The following is a 26,750-nucleotide window of genomic DNA, read 5'->3' on the forward strand; positions in this document are numbered from 1 at the left end:
AATGCAAGACTTGTACCAAAATAAAATGTCTACGATGGCAAAAATATAACTGTAGCGCCATCTTTGCATCTGCATTTTTAAAGAGTTTGTTTGGCATTAAATTAAACTTGCATTAGCATGCTGTAGAGAGTGAGAAAATTGGTTTAAATAATTTTATTATTTGTGTTTTTTGAGTTATTTAGCTTTTTATTCAGCAGCTCTCCAACTTGCAATTTCACCAATCTGGTTGCTAGTGGTCAAATTACCCTAGTAACAATGCAGTGATTTGAATAAGAGACTGGAATATGAATAGGAGAGGGCCTGAATAGAAAGATGAGTAATAAAAGACAGCAATAACATTATGGGGTTATTTATCAAAATCCGAATTCATCTGATTTTTTAAAATAAAAAAGTCCAACCAATCCATGATTTGACCTTATTTATTATTAAAAAAGCATGATCCAGATTGGGGAAAAATTCAATGAAACCGAGTGAAAACCGAATCATATGATTTTTTTTATTTTTTTTTCCCAAAAACGCTAGTTTTTTGGGATTTTTCCCGAAAAGCCAGAATTTTTGTAATTTCTGCCTGAAATAGAAACTTCCAAATAGAATAGGGAACTCTCCCAGTGACTTATATGCAACCTCAGCAGGTTTGATATGGCGGATTTTCAGATTCTGACTTTTTGCAGCCTTGGGGTATAGTAAATCTCGAAAAATTCTAGTTTTTTTCCCACTAAAAATTTGGATTTTTTTGTAAAAGAATTCAAATTTGTTGAGTTTTTAGTATTCGGAATTTAATAAATAACCCCCTATATGTGTAGCCTTACAGAGAATTAATTTCTTAAATGGGGTCAGTGACCCCCCATTTGGAAGCTGAAAAAAGTCTGATGAAAAAGGCAAATAATAGAAAAAACATAAAATAATAAAATAATAAAGACTAATTGAAAAGTTTCTTAGAGTTGTCCATTCTATAACATACTAGAAGTTAACTTGAACCACCCCTTTTTATAAAGTTAAAGTTTCTGTATATTAAAAAAAGCAAACCTTTGAACATTATACATATACACACATAATTCATCAGTTCAAACTGCAAATAAAGAAAACCATTGTTCATTTCTTACAGACTTTTATTACAGGTATGTGATCTATTATCAAAAATGCTCGAGACGTTTGGTTTTCCCCAAAAGGGTTTTTTTATGGAATTTGCATTATGGACCCAATAGGATTGTTTTGCCACCAATTTGTGCATATATACATTACTCTCAAGTACAAAACACTTTTTAATTATGGCAGTGAAAAAGAAAATCATTTTAAAAATTTTAAATGCACTCTTTGGGGATGGCTTCTCTTTTCTGTAATTTGGAACTTTCTGGAAATTGGGTTTCCTGATATCTGTATTTTAGTTGCTTCATGCAGTTCAAAAAAGAGACATTTTAGCAGTGGGAACACATTGAGAAATGTAATGGAAAAAAAGGCACTTTTCAGACCCTACAAATATTCCTTCAGCTACATATTTACATGTGATAGTTTTCGAGTATAACAGACATGAGCCAGAGCAGCCACTGTTTAATAGCTGTACAGTAATGGTTGCCCAGCAGTGTTAGTGGAATGTTTTGCTACTGAATCACTGAAACAAGAATGACAAGCTGAGCTTTACACATCATCTCTATGACTACCATACAACAAGCTAGGCATTTTACCTAACTCGCTTGCTTAGCTGCCCAGCCCATCTGCCAAATGATTGGTTGAATACATCAGAAGAGACTGTTCACTGGCATCTTGCAATGCCATTCACATAACATGCTTAGCAGGCTCGGTTGCATGCACATAACTAATCCGTATAGAGACTCAATGTTTTGCTTTGCTTTGATTCAGTTCTTTATAGTGCTGTCCTAGCCTTTCCACAGTTTAAACATAGAGCTGGCATTTGTAGATCTTATATATTCAATGAAGATTGCTAAACCGTAGAATATCTTACTGCGGATACTTTAACATGTTGCTGGGCAAGAGGTTTACCAAGGATATTGGCTCAATGTTGCCTTCGGTGGAAGAGGCCAAGGATGCAGAAGAGGAAGAGAACATGCAGCCATGCCTAGGTGGGATCCCTAGCAGGCCTCCTAGCAGACCTCTGGCTCGCCTGAGCAGGGGAGGCGTGGAGAATAAAGTAAGTCACTTGAATCTTCTCTTATCTACTTTAAGAGCAGTGCTGTGCAACACTCATGGGCAGCTGAGAGCAGTGTGTGTGTGTGTAATTATAGCGATGAATACAGTTTCATTCCATGAGTTGGACCTTTTATTCAGCAGTCAGATCCACAGTAGCACATTTCTGGTCCAATATTCTACTGCATCACAGTTACCAAGTAGTAAGTAAAGCCAAAATATTTCATAATACTAGTGATCCCCAACCAGTGGCTCGTGAGCAACATGTTACTCACCAACCCCTTGGATGTTAGTCTCAAAGCAGGTGCTTATTTTTGAATTCCTGGCTTGAAGGCAAGCTTTAGTTGCATAAAAACGATCCCTAATTTAGCATCCCCATGGACTCTTTTCATGCTTGTGTTGCTCCCCAACTCTTTTTACCTTTGAACGTGGTTCAAGGATTAAAGATTGGAAGGGGTGTTAGAGCTCCATGTTGCAATTAATTTGATAAATGTGTCAATTCATTAACACTTTCTTGACTATCAAGAAAATGTTGCTACTGAGTGTGGTACATGGATCTAATGAATATATATTGCTAGAGAGATATTTATACATATGTCCATGCATTTTTTTCATTGTAAACACATGTACAACAAATGAATGGCAACTTATAGCACTGCAGGGTCTCTTGCACTTTTTGTTTCTTCTTGTTTCTTATTTAAGAGAGGGGTTCATTTCAATTTTCCCAGGGTAATAAATGACCTCATGCATTTAAAAACAATATCAACATCTTAAATCCAGATTTCAGTTACGAGTAGGGATGCATCCAGGATTCGGTTCGGAATTCGGCCAGGATTCTGCCTTTTTCTGCAGGATTTGGCCGAATCGTTCTGCCTGGCCGAACCGAATCCGAATCCTAATTTGCATATGCAAATTAGGGGTGGGGAGGGAAATTGCGTGACTTTTTGTCACAAAAGAAGGAAGTAAAAAATGTTTTCCCCTTCCCACCCCTAATTTGCATATGCAAATTAGGGTTCGGATTCGGTTCGGTATTCTGCTGAATCTTTCGCAAAGGATTTTGGGGGTTTGGCCGAATTCAAAATAGTGGATTCGGTGCATCCCTGTTTACGAGTACAAAAAATCCAAACCTATAAATGTATGTATGTGTACTGTATGTATATAGACTAGTCTGTATATACAAGACAAGTCCATAATACTCCAAATTAAAATTCTTGGTTACAGCGATGGCTGTTAAATGAGAATCTATGTTTCTACATTTTGATTTATTTAACAAAGCTCTATTATAGGTAAGGGTATATACATTTTTAAACCTTATTGTCATAACCTTGCATTTATCAGCACATCTTATAAGCCCAGCAGCCCAAATCCCTGAATGCTGCAGCTCTGCAAAGGGATGGGCTGGGGGGACATAATAATATGCCAATTTTATAACTGCACACAAAACTTGTGTAAAAAACATTGGTAGCAGCAGTGAGGTTTCTAAATATAACCTGATGAGGGCAGCAGAGTACATTGTTTCTGTGGTTAAATAACAAAAATGTAACAATTCAAGTATGCAGGTATGGGACCTGTTAACCAGAATGCTTGGGACCTGGGGTTTTCAAGATAACTAATTTTTCTGTAATTTAGATATTGATAGCTCAAGTCTACTATAAAATCATGTAAACATTAAATAAATCCAATAGGATGGTTCTGATTTCAATAAGAATTAATTATATCTTGGTTTGGATCAAGTACAAGGTACTGTTTTATTATTATTATTATTATTATTTTATTATTATTATTTAGAGAAAAAGGAAATAATTTTTACAAATTTGGATTATTTGGATAAAATGGAGTCTATGGGAGATGGCCTTTTCGTAATTCGGAGCTTTCTAGATAACAGATCCCATACCTGTATACACATTCTATAGCTGTATATGCAGCTGTGCCAAGTTGCAGGTAATGCTTCCGGTAACGAGAGTACCAACAACTACCTTGGATTTTGCCAAGCTATGTAAAATTTCAGGTAACAGATTTCTGTGGGTCAATGTTCCACTATTTATTTCTCTACAGATTGTACCACGATCTGCTAAATTAAGACCCGAGCATGACAGCGACGAACATCAGAATGCAGCTGAATCTTATGAACTAGAAGCATCAGAGGAAAAGGCTCCAGATAAAGATATTGAAAATCATATTGATGAAGCAGAAGAAAAAGAAGAAAACTGGGACATTGAGTTAGAAGTAGAAGGTTGGTTATATATTAAAAATACTTTATAGCTACCTTTTTTTGGTCTTTTTCTAAAAAAAAAAGTATACATTGACGTTAACAATGCTTTGTAAATTTGCTGGTTCTTTAGTAATGAATTCTAACCTTAAAAGGGTCTCCCATCCCCAAAAGCTATTGTTTTGTTTGTATAATGAAGGAAAATACAATTCTAAGCAACTTTTTCAGTGTACATTTTTAACTGACTGTTTCTTTTTTCATCATAGATATCAAGGAACAATATGATCCCACTGGAAAGGCCAAATACTTGTCAGCATGCCAGTTCTATGGGGTTATACCAGTTTCTTATTTTTTACGTCACCTGCAAGATCCAGAGCTTGTTATGAGACACCATGGGCTAGGTCCACAGGTATAAATGTACCAGTTGGAATAAGAGCATAATGAGCATAATGACATTTGATATGGCTATAAAATAAACATCACCACACGAATACGTGACTGAAAATTTTGTTTGCTGATTGGAAATATCAGTACACGACACATTTGCTTAATATCATGCCGGGGAATCCAGAAGGATTCTCAAAAGTTTGATAAGTTTCCTAATTCGTTAGTACAGGTATGGGACCTGTTATCCAGAATGCTTGGGACCTGGGGTTTTCAGTATAATGGATCTTTCTGTAATTTGGATCTTCATGCCTTACGTCTACTATAAAATCATTTAAACATTAAATCAACCCAAATCGGTTGATTTTTCTTCCAACATGAATTAATTTTAATGTCAGTTTGGATCAAGTACAAGCTACTGTTTAATTATTACAGAGAAAAAGGAAATCATTTGCATTTTTTTGATTATTTAGATTAAATTGAGTCTATGAGGCACAGCCATTCCGTAATTTGGAGCTTTCTGGATAGCAGGTTTCCAGGATAATGTATCCCATACCTATCTTTGTTAGTAAATGGAATCATATATCATATAGCTGTTGTAGTTTTGTGGGAACATAGTTGACAACAGATGAAAGACATCTCTGTCTTATATCCTTCTTACAAATACTTGAGGGAGTATTAATATTTGTGCTATCAACAAAAGCAGCAGCACTCCGGTAATTTGAAAAAAGTGAATCTTTACTTAAAGTGCCAAAGCAATGTTTTGGGCTTCTATAGCCCTTAATCAAGCCCGAAACGTTGCCTTGGCACTTAAAGAAAAGATTCACTTTTCTCAAATTACCGGAGTGCTGCTGCTTTTGTTGATCTGCATCTATTTGCCCTGGCAGAGGATACAGCGGGCACCTGGGACTATAAAGAGCAGTTTTTTATTTGTGCTATCATTCTTTCATCTGTGCATGCAACTGTTTTTTTTAATGAAATCAATATTACATGCTCTTAAAATGCTGCAATCAAGCAGCTCATATTTTGGTTTCTCAAGTATGTAGCATTTCCTGGTCACTCAGAACATCAAAGTTACCTTGATACCCAAAAAAATGAAATTCTAACTTGCACCTAAATCTGGTGCAACACCCCTAAACATGTTTGTTATCCATGCATAAAAAGTTAGCATTTTATATACCATAACCACAACCATTACAGAGAAACACTTGTATGTAAAGCAGGGTAAGGAAGCTTTAACCACTTGACGTGGGATTCCATAGCAGCTTGATTAACAAAATGTATTTACATAAATAGTTATTTGCAAATATCTTTATTGTTAACCCATTTGTTTTTAAGGCTACTAAAGCACTGGCTGTTACACTGGTCACCAATACCAAGATAATAACATTAGATCTCAGTGATAACTCGCTTGGAGGCGAAGGTGCTACAGCAATTGCAGAGATGCTGAAGGAAAATTGCTATATTTCAGGTTTGATAACCGTGTTATTACATAGTTATTTTGAAATTGCTTTCTGTATGACATATTTAAAAAAGTGTGGGCTGAGGCGGTCTTGGTCTGTAAGCTGCCTGATATACGCCATCTTTACAGTTAAGCTGGATAAACACTAGTTTCTTATATGGAACCTAGATAGCATCATATAAAGAGCCCTTTCTGTCAGTCGCCTTCACCTAGAAGCAATGCAGAATTTCAAAGGTTAACCTAAACAATCCAAATGCCAGTCAATTTTCTTTCCAAGAGGACTGACATAGATTACTTCTGACCTGCAGACACTTGGCCTGAGACAAGCAAATAGTCTAGTGGTCTAGTTTAGAAGTCAGTACCTGATCAGAGTTCTGGTTGGCCTATTGCAGTAACTGTTATTAGTTTGGTTAGTGAAAAGTAACTGTAGGGGTATCAAACATGGTTTAGCGCTCTAGTGGCTGCTTATGAACTGCTATTGAATAATAATACAGCAGCACTATGAATAGATGCAAAAATGTTGGATTATATGTATCACAAGGAACAGTAACACCAAAAACTGAAATTGTATCAAAGTAATTAAAATATCATATACTGTTGCTTTGCACTGGTAAAACTTGTGTTTTTGCTTCAGAAAGACTACTATAGTTTATATAAACAAGCTACTGTGTCAAGCTGGAAAAAAGGACAAAAGGCACAGGATACATAACAGATAAAACACCATTGTATTGGGCAGGGCTTATCCGTTATGTGTTATGTAACCTGTGCTTTTTCTTCTTTTTTTCAACTTTGAATGGCTGCCCCCATGGCTACACAGCAGCTTGTTTATATAAACTATAGTAGTGTTTTTAAAGCAAACACACAGCTTTTACCAGTGCATGCTAACAGTATATTATATATTTATTACTTTAAAACGCTTTATTTTTTTGGAGTTTAGTCAGCACTCATACCTCCAAAAATCCTTTCATTTGGTGCAAGTCTCACAGTTTCCACCACCAACTGATTTCCGAATTCTTTGTATCACAGACAGCACCATCCATGAATGTATTTTCTTAAAATGCCTTATTGAGACATAGGCTCTTGACCCTGATAAAATACGTTTCAGACTTGCATAGGTCTTTTTTCAAGCCGTTACTGTTCCTTTAACAAGATCCATGAGCTTGTATTTGCCCTTATAAATACTTTGCCACAAGTATAAATTTAACTTACAGTCATACACAATGCCTAAATCAGTAAATCTGTTCACATACAAGTGGTACCATTAACAACACAAACACTATTAACAACACAACTATATTACAAATATCCTATATAATGAGTTTCTGTCATTCCTTTTAAATATCCTATGTTTCGATCAATAATTTTGGTATCCTAAACAACACTTGTCTTGTTTGGGTTTGTCTGTCTTGCACAGAAAATGGGCAGACCAACATCCAATTTATGCTGTTTAATATGGTTATCCATGTTTTTGTAGCTGTAACCTGCCATAAAAAGTAAATGCAACAAGTCATTTTAAAACGTTACATAATTTAGATTTAGTATCATATATAAATATGACCTTGGATGCCGGAGAGGATCAGATTGGAAACATAAATGATTGCTATTTGATATTCTGCAAACTGAATCAGTGTTGTTTTTCCTGTAGAGATTCACTTGGCTGATAACAAACTTGGCATAAAAGGTGCCAAAGCCCTATTACTTATGCTTGTTGAGAATACAACCTTGCAAAAACTGAACCTTTCAGGAAATGAATTTTCTGACGAAGCTGCTCAATATATTTCGGAAGCCTTCATGAGCAACCAAAAGGTGGAGTCCATGGACCTTAGCCATAATATGTTTGGAGATGGTTCAGGTATGGATTCTTACTGTACAATGTTTCAACAAAGATACAGAATATCTTCAACAAGATACAGAAAAATGCACTTCCACTAGTTTATTATAATTTTGAAGTAGCCTTAATATATACAACTGGCCCATATCAGTTTTGAAAGCTAATTCTGCACATTAATTCCATGCAACACAGTGCAATACCACCATAAGTGAAATGAGATCTGAGTAAGGATTTATTTTTCCATATTGCTTTGTTTCGCTCAAGGTGAGACTCTTGGTACTGCAATAGCAGAAAACACGGGAATGTTGGAGCTTAATCTCAGCTGGAACAACTTTCGTGGAAAGGGAGCTGCCGCTATATCTAGAGGCATAGGGGTAAGAAGAAATTAAAAATAGAGAAGAGTAAAATAAAACTTGTTTTATCGATTGCTCGAGATGAGTGCAGTCTGTTACTGTTACTTTAAGGAGCTGATTGATGAACACTGTTGCTAAAGTGCCCAAATGCACCTGCCAGTAACAGTTAATCAGGTATTTGCTTTAAGGGCTGGACTCCACAAGCATTTTTCGTTGGCTAAAACGCAGACGACGAGTCGGACGGAGTTGCAGACGTTAAGATATAATTGGACTGAACAAAAAGTCGCAGGTTAAAACGACTTTACATTAGAAGAGACACGACTGTCTGAAGTGAACGCAGAAAGCAGCGTCTTCATCCGACAATCTGACCGTGTAGTTTTTATCTGCAACTTCTCGTTGTCCAATTATATCTTGATGCCTGTGTCTCTTTTCGACTTGTAGCCTACGTTTTGACGGGCAACAAAAACGCTTGTGGAGTCCAGCCCATGGCTTACAACTTCTCGTAACTGGAAACTAATTGCTGATTGGTTGTTATTGGCAAACATTGTTGTAGCTCAAGCTTACAGACTGGTTTTGTTTCAAGGCAGCCATTGAATTTATATCTGAATGTATTTCTAATCAGCATTCCAAATTATTTTGACGAAATTTACTGGACACATGTATGTATGTATGTATGTATGTATGTATGTATGTATGAATGTATGTATGAATGTATGTAGGCAGGGCTGGGCCAAGCTGGGCGGATGCCCTAGGCAACCTGGTCAGCCACCTCACCCCCCTTCCTGCACGCATTTCAGATTTTTTGGGATAAAAAAAACTTTAATTATTTCAAGATTTATTATGACTCCAAGCTTCAAAAATCAGAAAATACTCCAGCTAAAACCTGTCGAGGTCATGTAGAAGTCAATGACAGAGGTCCCTTGTTTTTAGTCTTCATGATTTTTGGGGTTTTGTCGGTGGTTTGCTCTCGAAAACTTGATCATTTCGAGCCATTCAAGCTTTTATTCACAGATAACTCGATCAATTGAAGTATTCAAGTTTTTACCCCCGATTGCATTCATTCTGGATTTTTTTACATTCAGATTTTGTTTATAAATAAGCAAATATTTGAGTTGTGAGTTTGAGGTAGAAAAAAACCTCACAAATTTGACCTTTGATAAATAACCCCCATCATTTGTAAAACTGCTCTGGATAAGGTAGACCTTTAAAGAAAACTTATAAAACTTTTTAAAAATCAGTGTCCTTCATGTAGGCAACTTTAAATAATATATGACACCTGATATAGATTTGGTCTAAAAGTTTATTTAAAAAACAACACTTCTCAGTCAAAATTCATCATAATAAATCATACATAAGCATTAAAACCTAGCATACCACATGACAGTCGCATCTCTCAGTCTGCATTCCCACTGCCAGCCACAACTCCCCTGTTGTTGACAGGTGCTATGCAGATTTAGTACATTGTGATGCTTCTAGTCTAGAATTATTGGTGCAGAACAACTTACTGTATTTCCCAGTGTCATCTGGGGCGACTTGCTGTGGTTCTATCATATTTAACAAACTAAATTTACAATGAATTTTCTTGCCCTGTACATTTTTCCTCATTTCCTTTAATCTTCCTTGAATTTGCCTTGTACTCTCTAACAGTACAACATAGAGCAACAAACTAAATTTATGTAAAAAAAGGCATTGTCTTAAATGTGTAAAGCCTTTTATTTTGTTTCTAGGCTAACATATTTCTGAAAGTGATTGATCTCTCATACAACGGATTTGGCAATGATGGAGCTGCAGCACTAGGAGAAGCTCTAAAGGTTAACAATGTGCTTGAAGACCTTAATATAAGGTAAACACAGCCGTTTTCTCTACTGATCTGATTAGACATTTATCCTTTATGTTACCCCTCCGTCTTAGTTGGCGGCTATGTCATCCTGCATTTTTATGATCATAAGGCACACTTATAATAAAGGGACAGTATACCCCATTTTGAAATATGAACTCAATAAATAAGGCTTTTGCTGAAATTTTTTTTTGCCTATTCTTTTTCGGATCTATGGATTTAAATTCTTGCACTAAAGTGGAAAATGAAACAACTTTCACTTTCCAACTTCCTGCTACAAATAAGCCACTTCCTGTTTCTGCTGAGCAGTGGAGATGTATTGTGACAAGCACTTGCCACCCAATTCTTTCCTCCACTCCGATCTTTGCGTATGCACAGGCCCAGATGTGTGGAAAAGCTGCAAAGGTCTGGGCATGCTGTTCAGCCATTTCCGCCTTGGTTCTGAAGCACTGGGGATGCTCAGGAGATACAATAGTTTTTTTTAATTTCCTTTATGCCAATCCTCAGTGCTGCTGACTCGATGATGACAGTTTGCACATGAGCACGAATGAAGGCAGAGCTGGGCCACACTGGCCAGGGGCCATAGACGCCCTGGCCAGCCGCAGAGCTGGGTGAGCGCGCGCATGCGCAAGTTGATGACGCGCATGCCCAAGTTGAAGCCGGAGCGCATGTCCAAGTTGACGTCAGCGTGCATGTGCAGAAGGCCAATCAGCGTACTGGAAGACGGGGAGTGAGGGGACCGGACATGGGCTAGGTGACAGATTAGGTACGTGCCTGGCACCACCCCCCCAGCTTTGCGCCCTAGGCACATGCCTACTCTGCCTACCCCTAGTTCCGGCCCTGAATGAAGGGGAGGGAGGGGCGAGGGCGACCAGCAGCAGTGGGCCTAGGGGTCATTTCTATGTAAATCCAGCCCTGCCTACGCATGCCATGGTAGTATATTAAACCTAAAATAAAGATAATTTGATGCCACAAACCGTGTGTCTTGTTGGTAGCTCAATCAAACAGTGATCTGTTTTTGCCAAGTCCAGAGAAGAAGTATCATGTAGAAGATAAGATTTCACTGGAGAGCTGATGTGTTGAAGTGGTTTATTCAAGATGCATTAGCACATCATGTTTAGGACTACTAGGGTCCTTCTTCTGGTGCAGTATATTAAGCCTACAGTACATTAATTTGGCTGAAAGGTATTTACATGGATTTTGTCATGAACCACTAATCCATAATCATCTTGATTATATATATATATATATATATATATATATATATATATATATATATATATATATATATAGATATATATACAGTATATATATATATATATATATTGCATACAGTATATATCATCCATTTGATGTACAACTTTCCTGTGCCTTTAGTAAACACAACTTCTAAGTTTTGTCATAAATTCTGAAAATGACCTTGTAAGAGACAGTGACTCCCTGTTAATTTCAAGATGGAACTGTAAATCCTGCCCAGGCAACAAATGGGGTCCCATTATCAATGTCATATCTGTTAAAGTATATAAAACCCCACTCCTTTCCAGAGTCCGGTTAGAGATTTTGTTGTATAATATTGGAAATATCCTTTAAGTATCTTTTAAGGGATTGTCTGTTCTCCCTCACTATTTTGTTTTTGTCTCCTCTTCCTAATAGAGCTTGTATGTATTCTTAACTGTATTTACAGCTGTTCTGTCTGTTTCATTCTTTTCTAAAGCAACAATCGAATTTCTATACAAGGTGCCACAAATTTCGCCATTTGTCTTAAGGCAAACAAGACTTTGAGGATACTGAAAGTAAGTGCTTTCTATCAGTCATGCTTGATACATTAGTTACTACCATTTGCAATGGCAGACATCATAGATTTATCAAGCTGAGCCTTCTATTTGCAAGTCAGTATATAAGTCAAATCCATTGCTCTGCTCAGTTTGTTTTGCTTGTGGAACATATGAGAAATGAAAGCTGCAATAGTTGTGTAGTCAGTCTCAGTAAAATCACATTTTCACCCTAGACATTCTGTCTGTAACCCAAAAGGATTGTAGTGTGGTTTGTTGCAACTGCCCCCAGAAGTGCCCCATGGATAAATGGGTGGTTAACATTTGAGGTAACTTTTAGTATGTTATAGAATGTCCAAATCCTAGCAACTTTGGTCATCATTATTTATATTTTATAGTTCTGAGTTGCCCTTTTGCCTCTTTCCAGCATGAAATTGGGGTCACTGACCCCATCTAAAAACAAAACTTCACGGCGTCCATCTTCTGGGTCCTCCGTAAGCTGACTGGGAGATCGGTATGTCGGCGCATGTGCAGGTGGAGCAATTTGCCGGTTTTCGACAACCCTGCATGCTCCGGAATTGATGGAGATTGCAGAGGACCCGGAAGACGGATGCCGTGAAGTCTGCTGCCAGCATCTGCGACAAGGGGTAACTATAAAGTATGGGGTATTTCCCTGGGGGGGAGGGGGCAGTTAGCCTGGGGGGAGGAGGGAGGGGGGTCTATATGGGGTGGGGGTACGGGTTTTTTCAACAGGGCTTCCTTCTCCTTTAAGAGACGAATTTCCAGGTTAAAACCCAGAAATTCAGCTCTTAAAGGAGAAGAAAGCCTTGTAGAAAAATACAGAAAAAGACAAATGGCGATTGCACTCAATGCACTAGCGATGCTGCCCCCCTTTGACCGGCTCATACGCTGCTTTTTATGCACCTCAGATGGCAGCATCCCGGGAGTCGCTGCTGGGTCCCTGAGCTGCTGTTGAGAGACAAGTCCCAACAAACTGAAGGCAATGGTATAGACCACATTTAAGCAAATGATTTATGATGGATCACAGTGACTTATTTGTCTATGTATACATATTGATATTGATCGATGACTACTATATGGTGCATTGTTTAACACAATTAACGAAAAAAACAATATAATGACCTACAAAGAATAATTGTTTATTTGTAATTTGCATTAAAATCTTTTCCACAGATGTCTAGGAATCCAATGCAGAGTGAAGGTTGCTTTGGTATTCTTAAGGCAATCCAGGCCAACTCAGAGACTGCCGTGGAGTCACTGGATTTCTCTGTAAGTTACAGCAATATAGCTATATGGATCACTTAATTGGATCACTATGGATCACTTAAAAGTGTTTCTTGTTTAATATTCATGTAGGATATTTTAGTGAACAAAGAATTTGATGACTTGTACAACACCTTGAAAACAGCTTTACCAAATCTGTCTGTAAAGCATGGGGGAAATCCTGACATGTTCAAAAAGCAGGTACCAAAGGTAAGGATGGATTCAAATGATATATTTGACTTATAGTTTAAGTGACGCAGGGTACACAAGAATAAAAAGAAACATTTTGACAAGATATACTGTATGTAATGATGGAATAGCTGGCACCCATTCTTGTTACCTATAGCAGCCAATCAGATGTTTGCTCATGGGTTTCTAGAGTAGAGCACTTATTATTAAATTACACAAAGTATCAAAATAAATCTTCAAAACAGACATAAGCATTATATCTTATGCTACATGTGAAATATGACAAATTCAGTTATATTAATAATACTGTTATACTGTATTACATAAAAGGTAACTTAACAACAAAGTCAAATAGGGATTGACTTTGGTGTGTGTCTTAGGGTTTGGACTTGTGCCAATGCAAACACTGACTGCTGGAAACATGTAAAGTACTAGGCACTACCACTTGATACTCAAGTTCACCAGTACATATTCAGAAATAGCCATCATTTATTTACAGTGTTTCACCAGCTTAGTAAGAGAGCTCTCTCACAGGGCTGCCATCAGAAACATTCAGGCTCTTTACAAGTTATTTGTCTGGGCCCCATCGTGAACGCAAGCACAAAGTACAAAACTTTTTGGCCATGTCCCTTATGTGCGCTACACAAATTGTCAACTAGCAGCTAGGTAGATTATGCTAGGACAGAAGTTTAAAGGAGAACTAAACCCTAAAAACGAATATGGCTATAATTGCCATATGTTATATACTGAACTTATTGCACCAGCGTAAAGTTTCAGCTTCTCAATATCAGCAACGATCCCAGACTTCAAACTTGTCACAGGGGGTCACCATCTTGGAAAGTGTCTGCGTCACTCACATGCTCAGTGGGCTCTGAGCAGCTACTGTAAGCTTAGGGGTCATTGTAAGTTATAAAGCTGAAAATAAGGTTGGCCTCTAATACAAGGCTGATCATTAAATTCTGATGCTAGTTGCACTGGTTTGTAGGCTGCCATGTAGTAATTATCTGTATTCATTATTAATCAGCAGGGCCAGATTTCCCTTTTTGCCGCCCCTAGGCCGTCTGGGTCCTAGCGTCCGCCCACCCCCCTGTGAGCGCATGCGCTGGACACTCTAAATTAAAATGAAAGGAATTGGTATTTTGCCGCACCTTCTAACCACTCTAAATTAACACTGTGTCCTGCTGATCCAACCACGTACCCTGTATTGCTGGTGAGTAGTTGACAAGCAGCAGGCAGTTACAGGCACCGGCTTCCCAAGCTTGTACTAATAAGTCACATTGTCGCCAGGGCCGAATTTCAGGACGCCTGGATTCTAACGCCTGCCAGCGAATGCGATCACATCCTTCACCCGCGAGCGCACGGAGCAATTGCGCTCTCTGCACTAGAAGAGCCGAATTTACGGGTTTAAAAGTGGAAATTCGGCTCTTAGTTACCAGGAGTGGCATTATTGCCGCCCCTGACAACCAGGCGGCGCTGCTGCCTGAGGCGAGTGCCTCAACTCGCCTCATTGGTGGAGCTCCCCTGTGTGTACTGTATATTTCATGTGGGTCCCCTAAGCTCAGTAAGTGACAGCAGCACAAAGCATGTGCAGTGAATCAGCAGAAAAGAAGATGGGGAGCTACTCGGGCATCTTTGGAGACACAGATCTTTACTGCTCAAAGGCTATGGTTGCCTTAAATGGTACAGAAGCCCAATATATAATGTACAACATTTCTAGCCTATTCGAGTTAAGCTTTAGTTAAGCTTTAGTTCTCCTTTAAACTTGACGGAAGTGTGTACCACATCTCCTATGATACAAAATCACCAATCAGTTGTGAAATGCTGGGATGTAACTATAGAGAAAACAGACCATGTGACTGCCGGGAGAACTATATGGGGCCCAGAGGGATACTGACTGATAAGCAGCTGCAGTATATGTTCCCAAAGAAATTGAATAGTGGCTAGCGGAGTGTTCCCTGAGTTTAAACCCTACACTCCTGCAGGGGCATGACTACAGAGGAAGCAGAATCTGCAGCTGCAGGGGGGGCCAGGAAGTATATGGGGGCCATGAGGCCATAATTAATGACAATTTCAACATATATTGGTAAAAGATCACAACCGCTGGGGCCCTAAAATGAATTTGCTGTGGGTCCCATTAACATCTAATTACGCCACTGACTCCTGCCTGCCCTATTCAAGCTGCTCTTGGTTATTATTGCTTGCTATGTAAGTTACTGTATGTAAGTTTATCTGCAGGTCACATAACTTTTTACATAAGTTACATAAATGCATAAAAATTAATGTAGATTTATATGGAAGTTACGCAATGTTGTGTTATGTCACCTTCGGATCCAAAGTTGACCCGGATGGCATTATCCAAATAATTAGCTATATCTAACAGATGGGATAGACATGCTCTTCCAACACTCTGAATAGGTGAGAACAGGTTAAGGGTAACCCATAATATATATATTTCTATGTTTGTTATAATAATTTGTCAAATGACATTTTTTCAGCTCTAATACCCCATTCTTAAATGGTAAGAAAGCTACAGGGTATATTATTACAGTTAAGGGCATTGTTTTCTTCGCATTTTCATGCTTTTCTTTTCATAACAAATGAATACTCAATACATATTGGTGGCTCAAAGTTTCATTTTACATATTGTTTTTTTTCCTAATCCATGCTCTATTGTATACGCTCACGTCTACTTACGTCAGATGTAAATGTACTTTTCACCTTGCATTTCAGCTAAATCAATGCTTAACCCACTGTACTTTATTCTTTGTATTTAAAACATGTTTACCTTCAGCATTTTATTATTCCCACAGACGGGCCATGATTTGTTGAAACAGGTTACAGCTTATAGTAGATAAGTAGATTTAGTAGTAGTAGTAGATTTAATACACAGTAATAGTCACAGAGACTAATATACAGGGCTCATAATATTGTCTTAAGGTGGCCATACACAGGCCGATAAAAGCTGCCGACTGACCGAGTCGGCAGCTTATTGGCCCGTGTATGGGGCCCCCGGGCTTCCTCGATCGAGATCTGGGCGAAAGTCGCCAGATCTCGATCGCATGGGACGAAAAATTCCGTTGGATCGCGGCCACATCTGTTCGTTGATGCGGTCCCGTGATCTGACCGCCCGTTAGGCATCGTTGGGATCCGATCATTGGGCCCAAGGGCCCACGATCGGATCAGCCCGATATTGCCCACCTCAAGGTGTCAATGTCGCCAAACGAGCGGATCTCTCCATGTATGGCCACCTTTACACTTATTCTTCTGATTCCAGGGGATGGAAATAAGGATGAAAAACCAACATTAATTTGCTTATCATAAAGGGCATCTATGGTAAACTTTCTCAGAGTGTTTTTTAAACACTGTTGTCATTTATTTACATTTTCTGTTTTGAAGGGATTAAACTATATGAGGAGTTTTTTTTTTACGGCTAAAGTTTACAGTTTATGAGCTCTGTCTAAGGGAACTACACAGGCGTTTTGACATCCAATACCTTCCATTCCGATGCGATAAGAGGAAGCGCAGGAGTCATGTTGGATGCGGTGAATCTAAGGTAAGTAATAGGAATGCCTGATGTTGTCGCAGCGTGCATCCGACATGTCACGACTGTCGGATGGAAACGATGCATGTTGTGTCTTCATCTGACAGTGGAGTCGGATGCACGCTGCAAAAACATCCGACATTCCTATTACTTACCTTAGATTCAGCGCATCCGACATGACTCTCGCGCTTCCTCGCGTTGGAACAGAAGGTAATGGATGTCAAAACGCTCGTGTAGTTCTACCCTTAGAGTTAGAGATTCAGCTGCTATTTGAACCAGGGACTTGGTTCTGATTGCCTTTCACTATGGAAAGAATGGGTTAGGAAGGCAGCAAAAAGATTCCACGTGAATTCAAGCTCCCTGTATAAATCCTACTATTTCCTTACAAAGTCTGTGAATCATTGTCTTGTCTGAGTATCCTAGTGTATCCCACCTTTCCACTGTGATTCTAGTATCCTTTAACCCAGTGATACCCAATCAGTGGCTTGCAAACCTGTTACTCACCAATCCCCAGTGGCCTCAAAGCAAGTCCTAATTTTTAAATTCCTGGATTAGAGGCAAGTTTTGTTTAATTAAAAACAGGAGTACTGCTACAAGCCTGCAGGCTGCCAGTCTTCATAGGAGCTACCAATAGCCAATCACAGCTCATATTTGGCGTTTTGCATGCTTGTGTTGCTCTCTAACCTTTTTTACATTTAAATGTGGTTCACAGGTAAAAACCGTTTGGGACCCCTGCTGTAACCAGTCTGTCCTGTTTCTTGCTTGTCTATCTAGTTTTGTTCCTGTCCGTCCAGATCTTCACCTGTTTCACCTCATTCAGTCAGTTCATAGTCACCCTGTGGACCTCTACTTTTGCCTGAAAGGCTTTCCACCTTTGCTCTTTAGAAATCCCTTACACTTTAGAAATCCCTTACACAGATCTATAGTGCTGGTGGCCTGGAGGTTAATGGCATATGCAGGCAGTGAGAGGCTGCTTTTCATAGTGCTTTCTCTTCTGCAGGTTTTATAGCCATACTGCCAGTTAACCAACTACAGATTTTTAAAACACCCTCATTTATGTCCTGTTAGGGTGAAACGGAAATGATGGTCTTACTCACTTGCCTAGAAAAAAGGATACTAAACAGTACAAAAATCCTGCTAATGATTAATTTCATAAAATATAAAAAGTACATAGCAAAAGTGCTCACTTTCATTCACATTTTCAATGCAAGCATCACATATTTATCTAATTTTAATACTAGATTTAAACTGCCCTTTTATTTATAACCTTTTCAATTTCTTTGTTTCTCTTTGGCCACATTACTGTGTGTAATCCAGGCGGGATATCTGATCCCAATGCCTTAATCCCACTAGCATCTAGTGATTGTCTCCTACCTCTGAATGGCTAGTCCAAATCAACTTTGCTCCAGCTACTATTACCGTACGCTAGGGAGTCTGTACAGTTTATCTACTTTTGCCCTCTGTGGTTTAGTGTTGCTGATCTCATTTCCTTTTTATCAAATAAAAATCAGTTCTTAACCTCTTGTCATCTGTTTGATCTTCTCAGCTTGATCCAATGAAAAAAGTTATTCAATATATTAAGGAACATAACCTTCAGATGGATGCATTAGCAAACGTGCTGGAAGAAGAGAAGAGTTCACCCATGACCTATGAAGAGTTTCAGAAGCATCTAACAGTATGTTATTCATCTACTGCTTGTTATTGTTATAAACACCAGGGGGTGACTTGCTCACACCTATATCGCTCCTGACACATGGAACTTGCGTCTTGCAGAAATTAGATGATGGCTTAGCAACAACCAATTTATTTTAGGAAGATTCTACTAATCTAGTAATAATGCTAATCATTATTTTAGCATATATTAAGTTTCAGGAGGGAGTGTTGTGGCTCCTACACAAAGTGAAGGCAAAAACTGTGGTGGTGAGATACAAAGGCTAAGCAGTGACATATTCATATATCACTGGGCACCACATCAAATTATTCTTCAGTCACCCAAAATGTCTAGGGGCTGACCAGTTTTACCAATATTGATTGAAACTGTATATTAATTAGGGCCTTTATGCATCCTTAGCTCCCCTGCAGCTGCAGGTTCTTCTTCTTCTGTAGCTACGCCCCTGACCTCTGGGCAAAATCATTTTAGGGCCTCAGAAATCTGCTACTGTTACATCCTTGCATCACTGTTACACCCTTGAAGTTATCTGGCTAAATATCAGAGATCGAGATTACTGGAAGGCCATCTCCCATAGACTCCATTTTTATCAAATAATTCCACTTTCTAAAAATGATATCCTTTTTCTCTGTAATGATAAAACAGTAACTTGTACTTGATCCCAACTAAGATATGATTCATCAGTAACAATCTTATTGGGTTTAATCAATATTTGATTGATTTTGTAGCAGACTTAAAGGAGAAGGAAAGGCCAAATATTAGGCACCCCTAAGTGATTGTAGTTACTTACCTGAAGGGTTATACCAATGAGCACCACGGAGCAGTCCTCTTCCGTCTTCTTTTGTCTTCAAATATCCCGGGGCAAACGCATGCGCAATTGGAACAAATAGCCGACTTTATAGCTAAAGTTCGGCTTTCCGTTCTACTGTGCATGCGCAGAAGATGGAAGAGGATCGCTCCGTGGTACTCACTGGAATAACCCGGGGCCAGTGCAGTTTTCTGCTGATAGGAGCACTGGCCCAGGGTTTCAGGTAAGTAACTACAATCACTTGGGGGTGCCTAACATTTGGCACCCCCAAGTGCGCAAGCCTTTCCTCCTCCTTTAAGGTAAGGAGCTTGAAAGATTTCCATACTTTTGATCTCCCTACTTTAAGCCTACTAAAAAATTATTTATTAAACCCAATAGGATTGTTTTGCCAGCAATAAGGATGAATTATATGTTTGTGTCATTATGGTTATTTTAGGAAATTCGCTGGCGTAATTTCGCCAAGAGATAGACGCAACTTCGCCCTCTAACGCCAGGCAAATTTCCGGTAGTGTTACTACACAAATTCACTAAGTTTTTGATTTTACTGACCGTTACCTCTATCGCCAGACTTGCCTTCACCACCTCAGACCAGGCGAAATGCAATAGAGTAGATAGTTCCTCAAAAAAAAGTTGAAAATTTTTCTAGGTCCCAAAAAACGCTGGCGTCTTTTCCTATTTAAAGGGCGATAGACTGAAAAAGATCGTAAATTTTTTTTGCGGTACCCTCCTTCCCCCCTACCTTTGCTAACATATGGCATCTAAACTATATTGTGGGCACATGTGTAGGGCATTATAACAACTTTATATAATTTTATTAAGGTTCCCTGGCCTTGTGTAGTGTAATGTATTTGCTGCAGTATATATGTCCATTGTACTTTAACTGCACGCCATATTCTAATTAGCCATCGCTAGCGTAACTTCGAACTGCTGAGCATAATTTCGCTGGCCAGTTATTGAAATTGCCCCTCAGCTTTCTGGATTTTAAACTTTGAATCATTTAATTAAAATCGGAGATAACCATTCTGTAATTCTAAGCTTTCTGGATAATGGATGGAGTCTATAACATTTCCTGTTCCTTTACATTACAGGATGCTGGAATTGTTTTGCCACAAGACGACCTGAAGCAGCTCATTGACTTTCTAGACAATGACAAGAGCAATATGATTGATTTCAGGTAACCACTGCCAAAGAAAAGAAATATGAGAGGGGGGGTTAGTTGTTTTATACATTATGAATGTACAGTTTATATATAAATGGTATCCTCCTCAGTATTTCACAGTGCAACCTTGGTTGGTCCTGCAGGGAATAGGCAGATAAACTACAAATGTATCAAAGTGTCTAGTCAGCCACATGATCCTAGTAAACACAAGATGCCTTAGAGATCAAATTGGAACCCAGAACCATAGATTTTAAGGTGACAGTACCAGGCCCGGATTTGTGGCGAGCCAGGCATAGGGTTGCAAAATATTAGGGGTGGCACCAGGACAGCCCAATAAATCTCCCGCTGGTCAGTACAATGATAGATTTATGCCAGCACTGTAGATTTTACTATAAGTGATAAAGAGTTAAACATTATGATTGTTTATGAAAGCACCAATCTATTCTGCAACACAGGGAGGCACGTTTATTAAATCGAATTATTAAAGTCGAATTTCATTTCGATTCATGGGAGTTTTTTTAAACTCTATTAAATTCGAATATACTCGAAATTCGACAGGGGGGTTATTTATAAAAAAAATCAAAGATCTAAAGTTGGATGAAAACTCAAATCTAATTCGAATTAGACTAAACTCGTTTCGAGTTTTTTCTCAGAAAAAAACTTGAATGTTAGAAAGGCTACGAACATGTCCAAATTGGTCCCTGGACTTCTCCCATTGACTTATACATCAACTTGGCAGGCTTTAGGTAGTGAATAGTCGAATTTGAGTTCTTTAAGGGCCAGAGTATGATAAATCTTGAAATTCAAATTAAAACTCAGATCGAGTTTGGATAAGTCACAATTCGAATTTGAGGGTTTTGACCATAAAAAAAAAGAAAATTCGAGTTCGAATTTTCAACTCGACCCTTGCCCCTCCCTGTACAATGAATGAAACACAATGAGTATGACACAAACATAAATCAGAACAGCAAAAATCAAGGCATGACGTCACAGGGCCCTGAATTGGTGATGTTACAATCTAGGTTTTTAGATAATGTGAGTTATTTGATTTTTGCCCATACAATATTATAACTGTTAATAAAGCACTCTAGTTTTGCCAATGTTGCAGAATTACTGAGTATTTTAGCAGTTCTTTTTTTTTTATATAGTGTCTTTCAAAGAGGACTATCTCCTTGACAGGAAACAAAAGAAGAACACACAGACCCACCTTGTGTTTACTTTGAAATCACCAGATTCTCAGATATGATCTTGCAGGATTTGGGTGTCAGATAGTCATTGACATTTAGATCCAATACATCTTATAGGGGGGCTCTTTTTGCCTAGAATATGTATTAGAGCTCACTCTATTGAAATCACCAGACATCATGTCTCTCTACATGCAGGATTTGTACAAAAGGCAGTTATTTTGTTAGATTTTGTTTGTACTGGAATAATTTATTTCTATTACATTAATTTATATTAAATAAAATAACTGTCCATTTGTTTTGGTAGATTTTGAATTCTTTCCAACTTATTGTTCTTCAGCTCTCCAGTTTGGAAGTCAGAATGGATGATGAGTAGAAGAGGAACTTTACAGATAAATGAAAGATAAAACAACATAAAAATACAGTTGACTCCTTACAAATTAAATGTCATTTCGTTGCTGGAGTTGGTGACACCAACATCCAGGCAAAGTGCAAGCTTAAAAGACAAACAATGTACTGAAAGCGCATACGTCGGATTCTTCTTTGGATGGAGACGCTATGCGAAAGAACTGTGTAAAATTGTTTCCTTTATTGATCAAACTAGATTAAAATCACAAAGTCCAGATGAACAGGGCAGGGGAGTGCATGGCTCAACGCGTTTCGTGACTACAAGGTCACTTCATCAGAAGGCTTCTGATAGCGTCTCCATCCAAAGAAGAATCCGACGTATGCGGTGTTTGTCTTATCTACTGTACGTGACCAGAGTGGAACGTTGGGATTTTGGATAGAGCGCTCACCCAGTCCCACCTACGGACACCGTCTGTGTACAATTTCAAGTTTTTTGCAAGCTTAAAAGAGACAGAAAAGAAAATAACGTAAAATGAAATGAAAAAGCTGCTAAGATCAGACTTAAGATGGCCATAGACTCAAAGATCCGCTTGTTTGGCAACATCACCAAACGAGCGGATCTTTCCCCGATATGCCACTAACTGCATGGCTGTATCGGGGGTAATTCGAACGTTTGGCCTTATGGCCGAACGATCGAATTACGATGTGCCAAGGGGCTCCGACGGGTCGGTCGGTTAAAAATCAAACCTTCCCGATCAATATCATGGCCAGATATCGATCGGTAAGACCCCTCGGAAGCCCCCATACACGGGCAGATAACCTGTCAAATCGGTCCAAACGACCGATATCGGCAGCTTTATCTGCCCGTGTATGGCCACCTTTAGCTATACAATTACTATATCTATAGAATAACTTAAAAGTGAACTTACCCTTTAAAAGTACTGAGCTTCATTTCATCTGCGAGCATTACTGCTTTCTGGGATTACAAGCAAATATGTAGGCTTTTAAAGCCCTCAAATCCTAATTGTCATGAGCAATAATTTCACTATTTTGTCTTGGAATGACAACTGTACAATCCTAGTTTCTATTGTTCTCTACCTAAGTACATTATTTCATTTAACTCTCCCAAACAAAGTACCTCCAATCTCTTTAGAAAGCAAAGAGCATATCATAGTTTCACAAGGAATTTCCAGTGACGTGTTAAGTACTGAAAGGGCTCTAAACTGCTTCTCATATTGCAAGGCCTGCTTTATTCTTTCTTTATTCTTGGTTGCATTTCTGTAATTGGACCTAACAGATTGTTTTATAATTATATAAAGTAACTGGAAAGTATGTAAGGAGGTGTTGGTAAAGGATAGGGCACCACGGTAAGTAAAATGCTGTTTGGCATAAGAGAGGGAGTCTGACTTGCTTCACTGTGGATATTGGTTTTCGTAGAGGATTTAAAAATGTAGATGGCTTGAAGAAAATATATAAAGAAAATCTATTTTATTTCAAAATGGAGTTATCACATGTCTGGACTATATAGGAAAATTAGAGCATCTATAACTCTAAGCAGTGTCGACTGGCCCACCGGGATACCAGGAAAACTCCCGGTGGGCCCAGGTGTCAGTGGGCCCTCATGCTGCTATACATTTGGCCTATTTCATGGTCATTCCCTATTTCTATGAAAAAAGAGGCTAAATAGATGGAATAATGGATTATAGTATGTAAAGGAAAGACTAGAAGAATAGAGGTTGAGTGAGTGAGGAAGAATAATAGTACTGAGAGTGGACCCCTGGTCTAAGGTTTTTGGGTGGGTCCCTGGTGTCCCAGTCCGACACTGACTCTAGGGGTCAGTTGGTTGAATAGCTTGGTTGAGTATTTACCTGTGATGAATAGTTACCCTGGTGGTCTAGTGGTTCGCCCTCTGGGACGCCCGCCGCATGCGTCTTGTTCATCATGTTCATCATGCAATGATGCGAGATTCAAACTATTTAAAGGGATCTCGGTAGTTGAAACATTGCTTGTTGTTAGGTTCAATTAGTTTGTTCCTGGTGCTATTTTCTAGTAAATCCTATTGATCTTCTGGTTATTGACCCTTGCCTTGCAGTGACGGAACTAGGTGGGGGCTGGCCCTGGTGCGGGCCGTGCAGCCGGGCCCCGCCCCCCACCCTCGTCCGTTCGGCGATGCAGCCGACTCCAGCCAGCGTGACTGCCAGGAGGCCCTGCGGGGGTGCGGGCGTGCAGGCCCTGGCCTAATTGCACCCCCTGCTCCCCTGGTAGTTACGCCACTGTTGCCTTGCCTGACTATTCTGAACTCTGTATCCTGTTTATTCTGACCCCTCCAAGCTGATCCCTGCCTCTCTGACTATTCTACGCTCTCCAATCCTGATTCTGGCTTGTCTGACTATTCTAACTCTGCTTGTGCTGGCCCGGCCTGCCTGTTCGACGCTGTATTGTCTGTTCTGCCTTCCACGTTGTGTCAAGTATCCTTGGTGAGACGATCGAGCCCCTTTGCTCATCCAAAACCTGTAGCTTTGCTCCTCTCTTAGTAAGACCTGGCGGCATCCAATTAGCCGAGGGCTCCTCGCAAGGTGAAAGGTGGCTGTTAAAGGCAGAAGCAAGAGCCGAGACGAGGGAGCCTAGCACTGGTTCTGGATTTAAGGTGCCGAACGTGACATTACCTATGTATAACCAACTAAAAGTCACCCTTAGAGTAGGACCACATGGACGATTTTGGAGTAACACGACTGTCGGATGCAGACACAGCACTCAGCATCTGCATCCGACAGTCGTGTCGCGTCGGATTAACACTGCGACACCATCCCACAATGCCATTACTTACATTATTTCTGTAGCATCAGATTTGATGCCTGCGTTTTTGTGCAGCACGTCGGATTGCTCCAAAATCGTCCATGTAGTCCTACCCTTAAATTATGTCCTAACTGACCTTCATGATCGACTTACGTGTCTATCTAGGAGAGCAAAAGATCATTCCTTCCATTTCTCATCCTAACCGGATTTTGCCTCAGCACCCTCTCATGAGCCACCCAAGGAAAGACAGACCCACAGTTTGGGAAGCACTAGTATCAGTCAGATAAATGGCTCTTGTACTCCCTGGAAGAGACCTCTGCTGATGATAAAAAAAAAGATTAGCAAAGTGCCAAGAGCAGGAGTGTAGTGTACCACACTGTTAACCAGGACACTGTAAAGAGAGAAATGAGCTCCCATTGCCATAAGAATTTCACCCTTAATGGGGCATAGAGTCTACAGCTGCCCTGTATTGTTCCCTAAAGTTATCTTTATGTAGGGCATAACGTTACTAAAGATCCAGATGCATTTCTAAAGGCTTATTCCTGAGCAATTATTTGGATATTTATCAATCTTCTTACCGCCAGCAACTGGAGAACATCAGTGACATAATTACAGTAGCCCAGATGAGACCTCCTCCCCCCCACCACCAAGTGCCTCCTAAACCTTCCCCTCCTCCAGCGAGCAAACTGTTGAACTCCCTACCTCTCTGGTAGTTTTGCCACTGTAGATCCATGGTTTCTGGGAACCGTTTAATAAATCAGAGACATCAATGCACATTAGGTCTGTTAGAAAGACTCATTTTAGAAACAAGTTACCATGACAACCTTAAATGAAAGGAGATTCAAGAAACGTGCTACTTTGTTGAAGAAAATAATGAACAACATGTTCTGCAGGTGCAGTTTTCTTCCCTCCTGGCTGGACTCAGCAGAAAGCACACAAAGCCTAAGGACAAGTTGTACAAGGCGGTACATTCGGATCTTTTTAATGAAGAAAACAAATAACATTGTGGGGCTTGTGTTTGAGGGTTGAAGACAACAGGGACCAAGGGAGGATTATGTATTAAAACTTTGCTTTTAGTGGGTGAGTTTATACCAATATCTATGCATGTACCATCGATTGCTTCTATCATTTATTCCATTGCAGACACACATTCTGTGCATTTTTTCAGGCTGCTGATTGTGAGGGGGTGTTGACCTTACTCGTCAACCAACCCCTGGGCATGTTGTTGTGTTCTAATTCAACATGGGCATCTCTTAATGTCCCAATGATCCAAGGGACTTTTCTCCATGATTGCATAAGTAGGACCTGCTTATATATTCCCTTATCTTGTACAGAGGAGAGTTTAAAGGGATTCTGTCATGATTTTTAGGATGTAGATTTTATTTCTAAATTACACTAACACTGCAAATAATTCACTCTACAATATAAAATTTCATTCCTGAACGAGCAAGTGTATTTTTTTTAGTTGTAATATTGGTGTGTAGGCAGCCAACTCAGGTCATTTTGCCTGGTCATGTGCTTTCAGAAAGAGCCAGCACTTTAGGATGGAACTACTTTCTGGCAGGCTGTTGTTTCTCCTACTCAAAGTAACTGAATGTGTCTCAGTGGGACCTGGATTTTACTATTGAGTGCTGTTCTTAGATCTTCCAGGGAGCTGTTATCTTGTGTTAGTGAGCTGCTATCTGGTTACCTTCCCATTGTTCTGTTGTTAGGCTGCTGGGGGAGGTGAGGGGTGGTATCACAGTGACTGAGGTTTATCAGAGCACAAGTCACATGACTGGG

The 26,750-nt window shown here is 39.4% G+C and overlaps 1 protein-coding gene across 2 annotated transcripts; it reads left to right on the top strand.

The window, feature by feature from the left end:
• Positions 1 to 1,069: 1,069 nt before the first annotated feature.
• Positions 1,070 to 22,753, top strand: lrrc74b.L (leucine rich repeat containing 74A L homeolog). 2 transcript variants are annotated; one of them, XM_018261397.2, is made up of 13 exons: positions 1,070 to 2,146; positions 4,198 to 4,375; positions 4,618 to 4,760; positions 6,074 to 6,206; positions 7,843 to 8,049; positions 8,293 to 8,402; positions 10,109 to 10,224; positions 11,933 to 12,011; positions 13,185 to 13,280; positions 13,368 to 13,484; positions 18,551 to 18,679; positions 20,570 to 20,655; positions 22,165 to 22,753. In XM_018261397.2, exons 1-13 carry the CDS (start codon positions 1,976 to 1,978, stop codon positions 22,229 to 22,231), a joined length of 1,632 nt encoding a protein of 543 aa, XP_018116886.1. In that variant the 5' UTR covers positions 1,070 to 1,975; the 3' UTR covers positions 22,232 to 22,753. The 2 variants fall into 2 exon arrangements, with proteins under 2 accessions (XP_018116886.1, XP_018116894.1); XM_018261405.2 differs by lacking the exon at positions 22,165 to 22,753 and adding an exon at positions 21,789 to 22,070 and having other exon boundaries at positions 1,075 to 2,146.
• Positions 22,754 to 26,750: the final 3,997 nt, after the last annotated feature.

This window comes from Xenopus laevis, chromosome 1L, assembly GCF_017654675.1.
Source record: "Xenopus laevis strain J_2021 chromosome 1L, Xenopus_laevis_v10.1, whole genome shotgun sequence".
NCBI classification, from domain to species: domain Eukaryota; kingdom Metazoa; phylum Chordata; class Amphibia; order Anura; family Pipidae; genus Xenopus; species Xenopus laevis.

Excerpts from the sequence above, each read along its gene's own strand:
- lrrc74b.L (XM_018261397.2), top strand. The coding sequence starts at position 1,976 with ATGTTGCTGGGCAAGAGGTTTACCAAGGATATTGGCTCAATGTTGCCT. Across the intron at positions 12,012-13,184 it reads AGACTTTGAGGATACTGAAA|ATGTCTAGGAATCCAATGCA; the intron begins GTAAGTGCTTTC and ends TCTTTTCCACAG. Across the intron at positions 13,485-18,550 it reads TCAAAAAGCAGGTACCAAAG|CTTGATCCAATGAAAAAAGT; the intron begins GTAAGGATGGAT and ends TGATCTTCTCAG.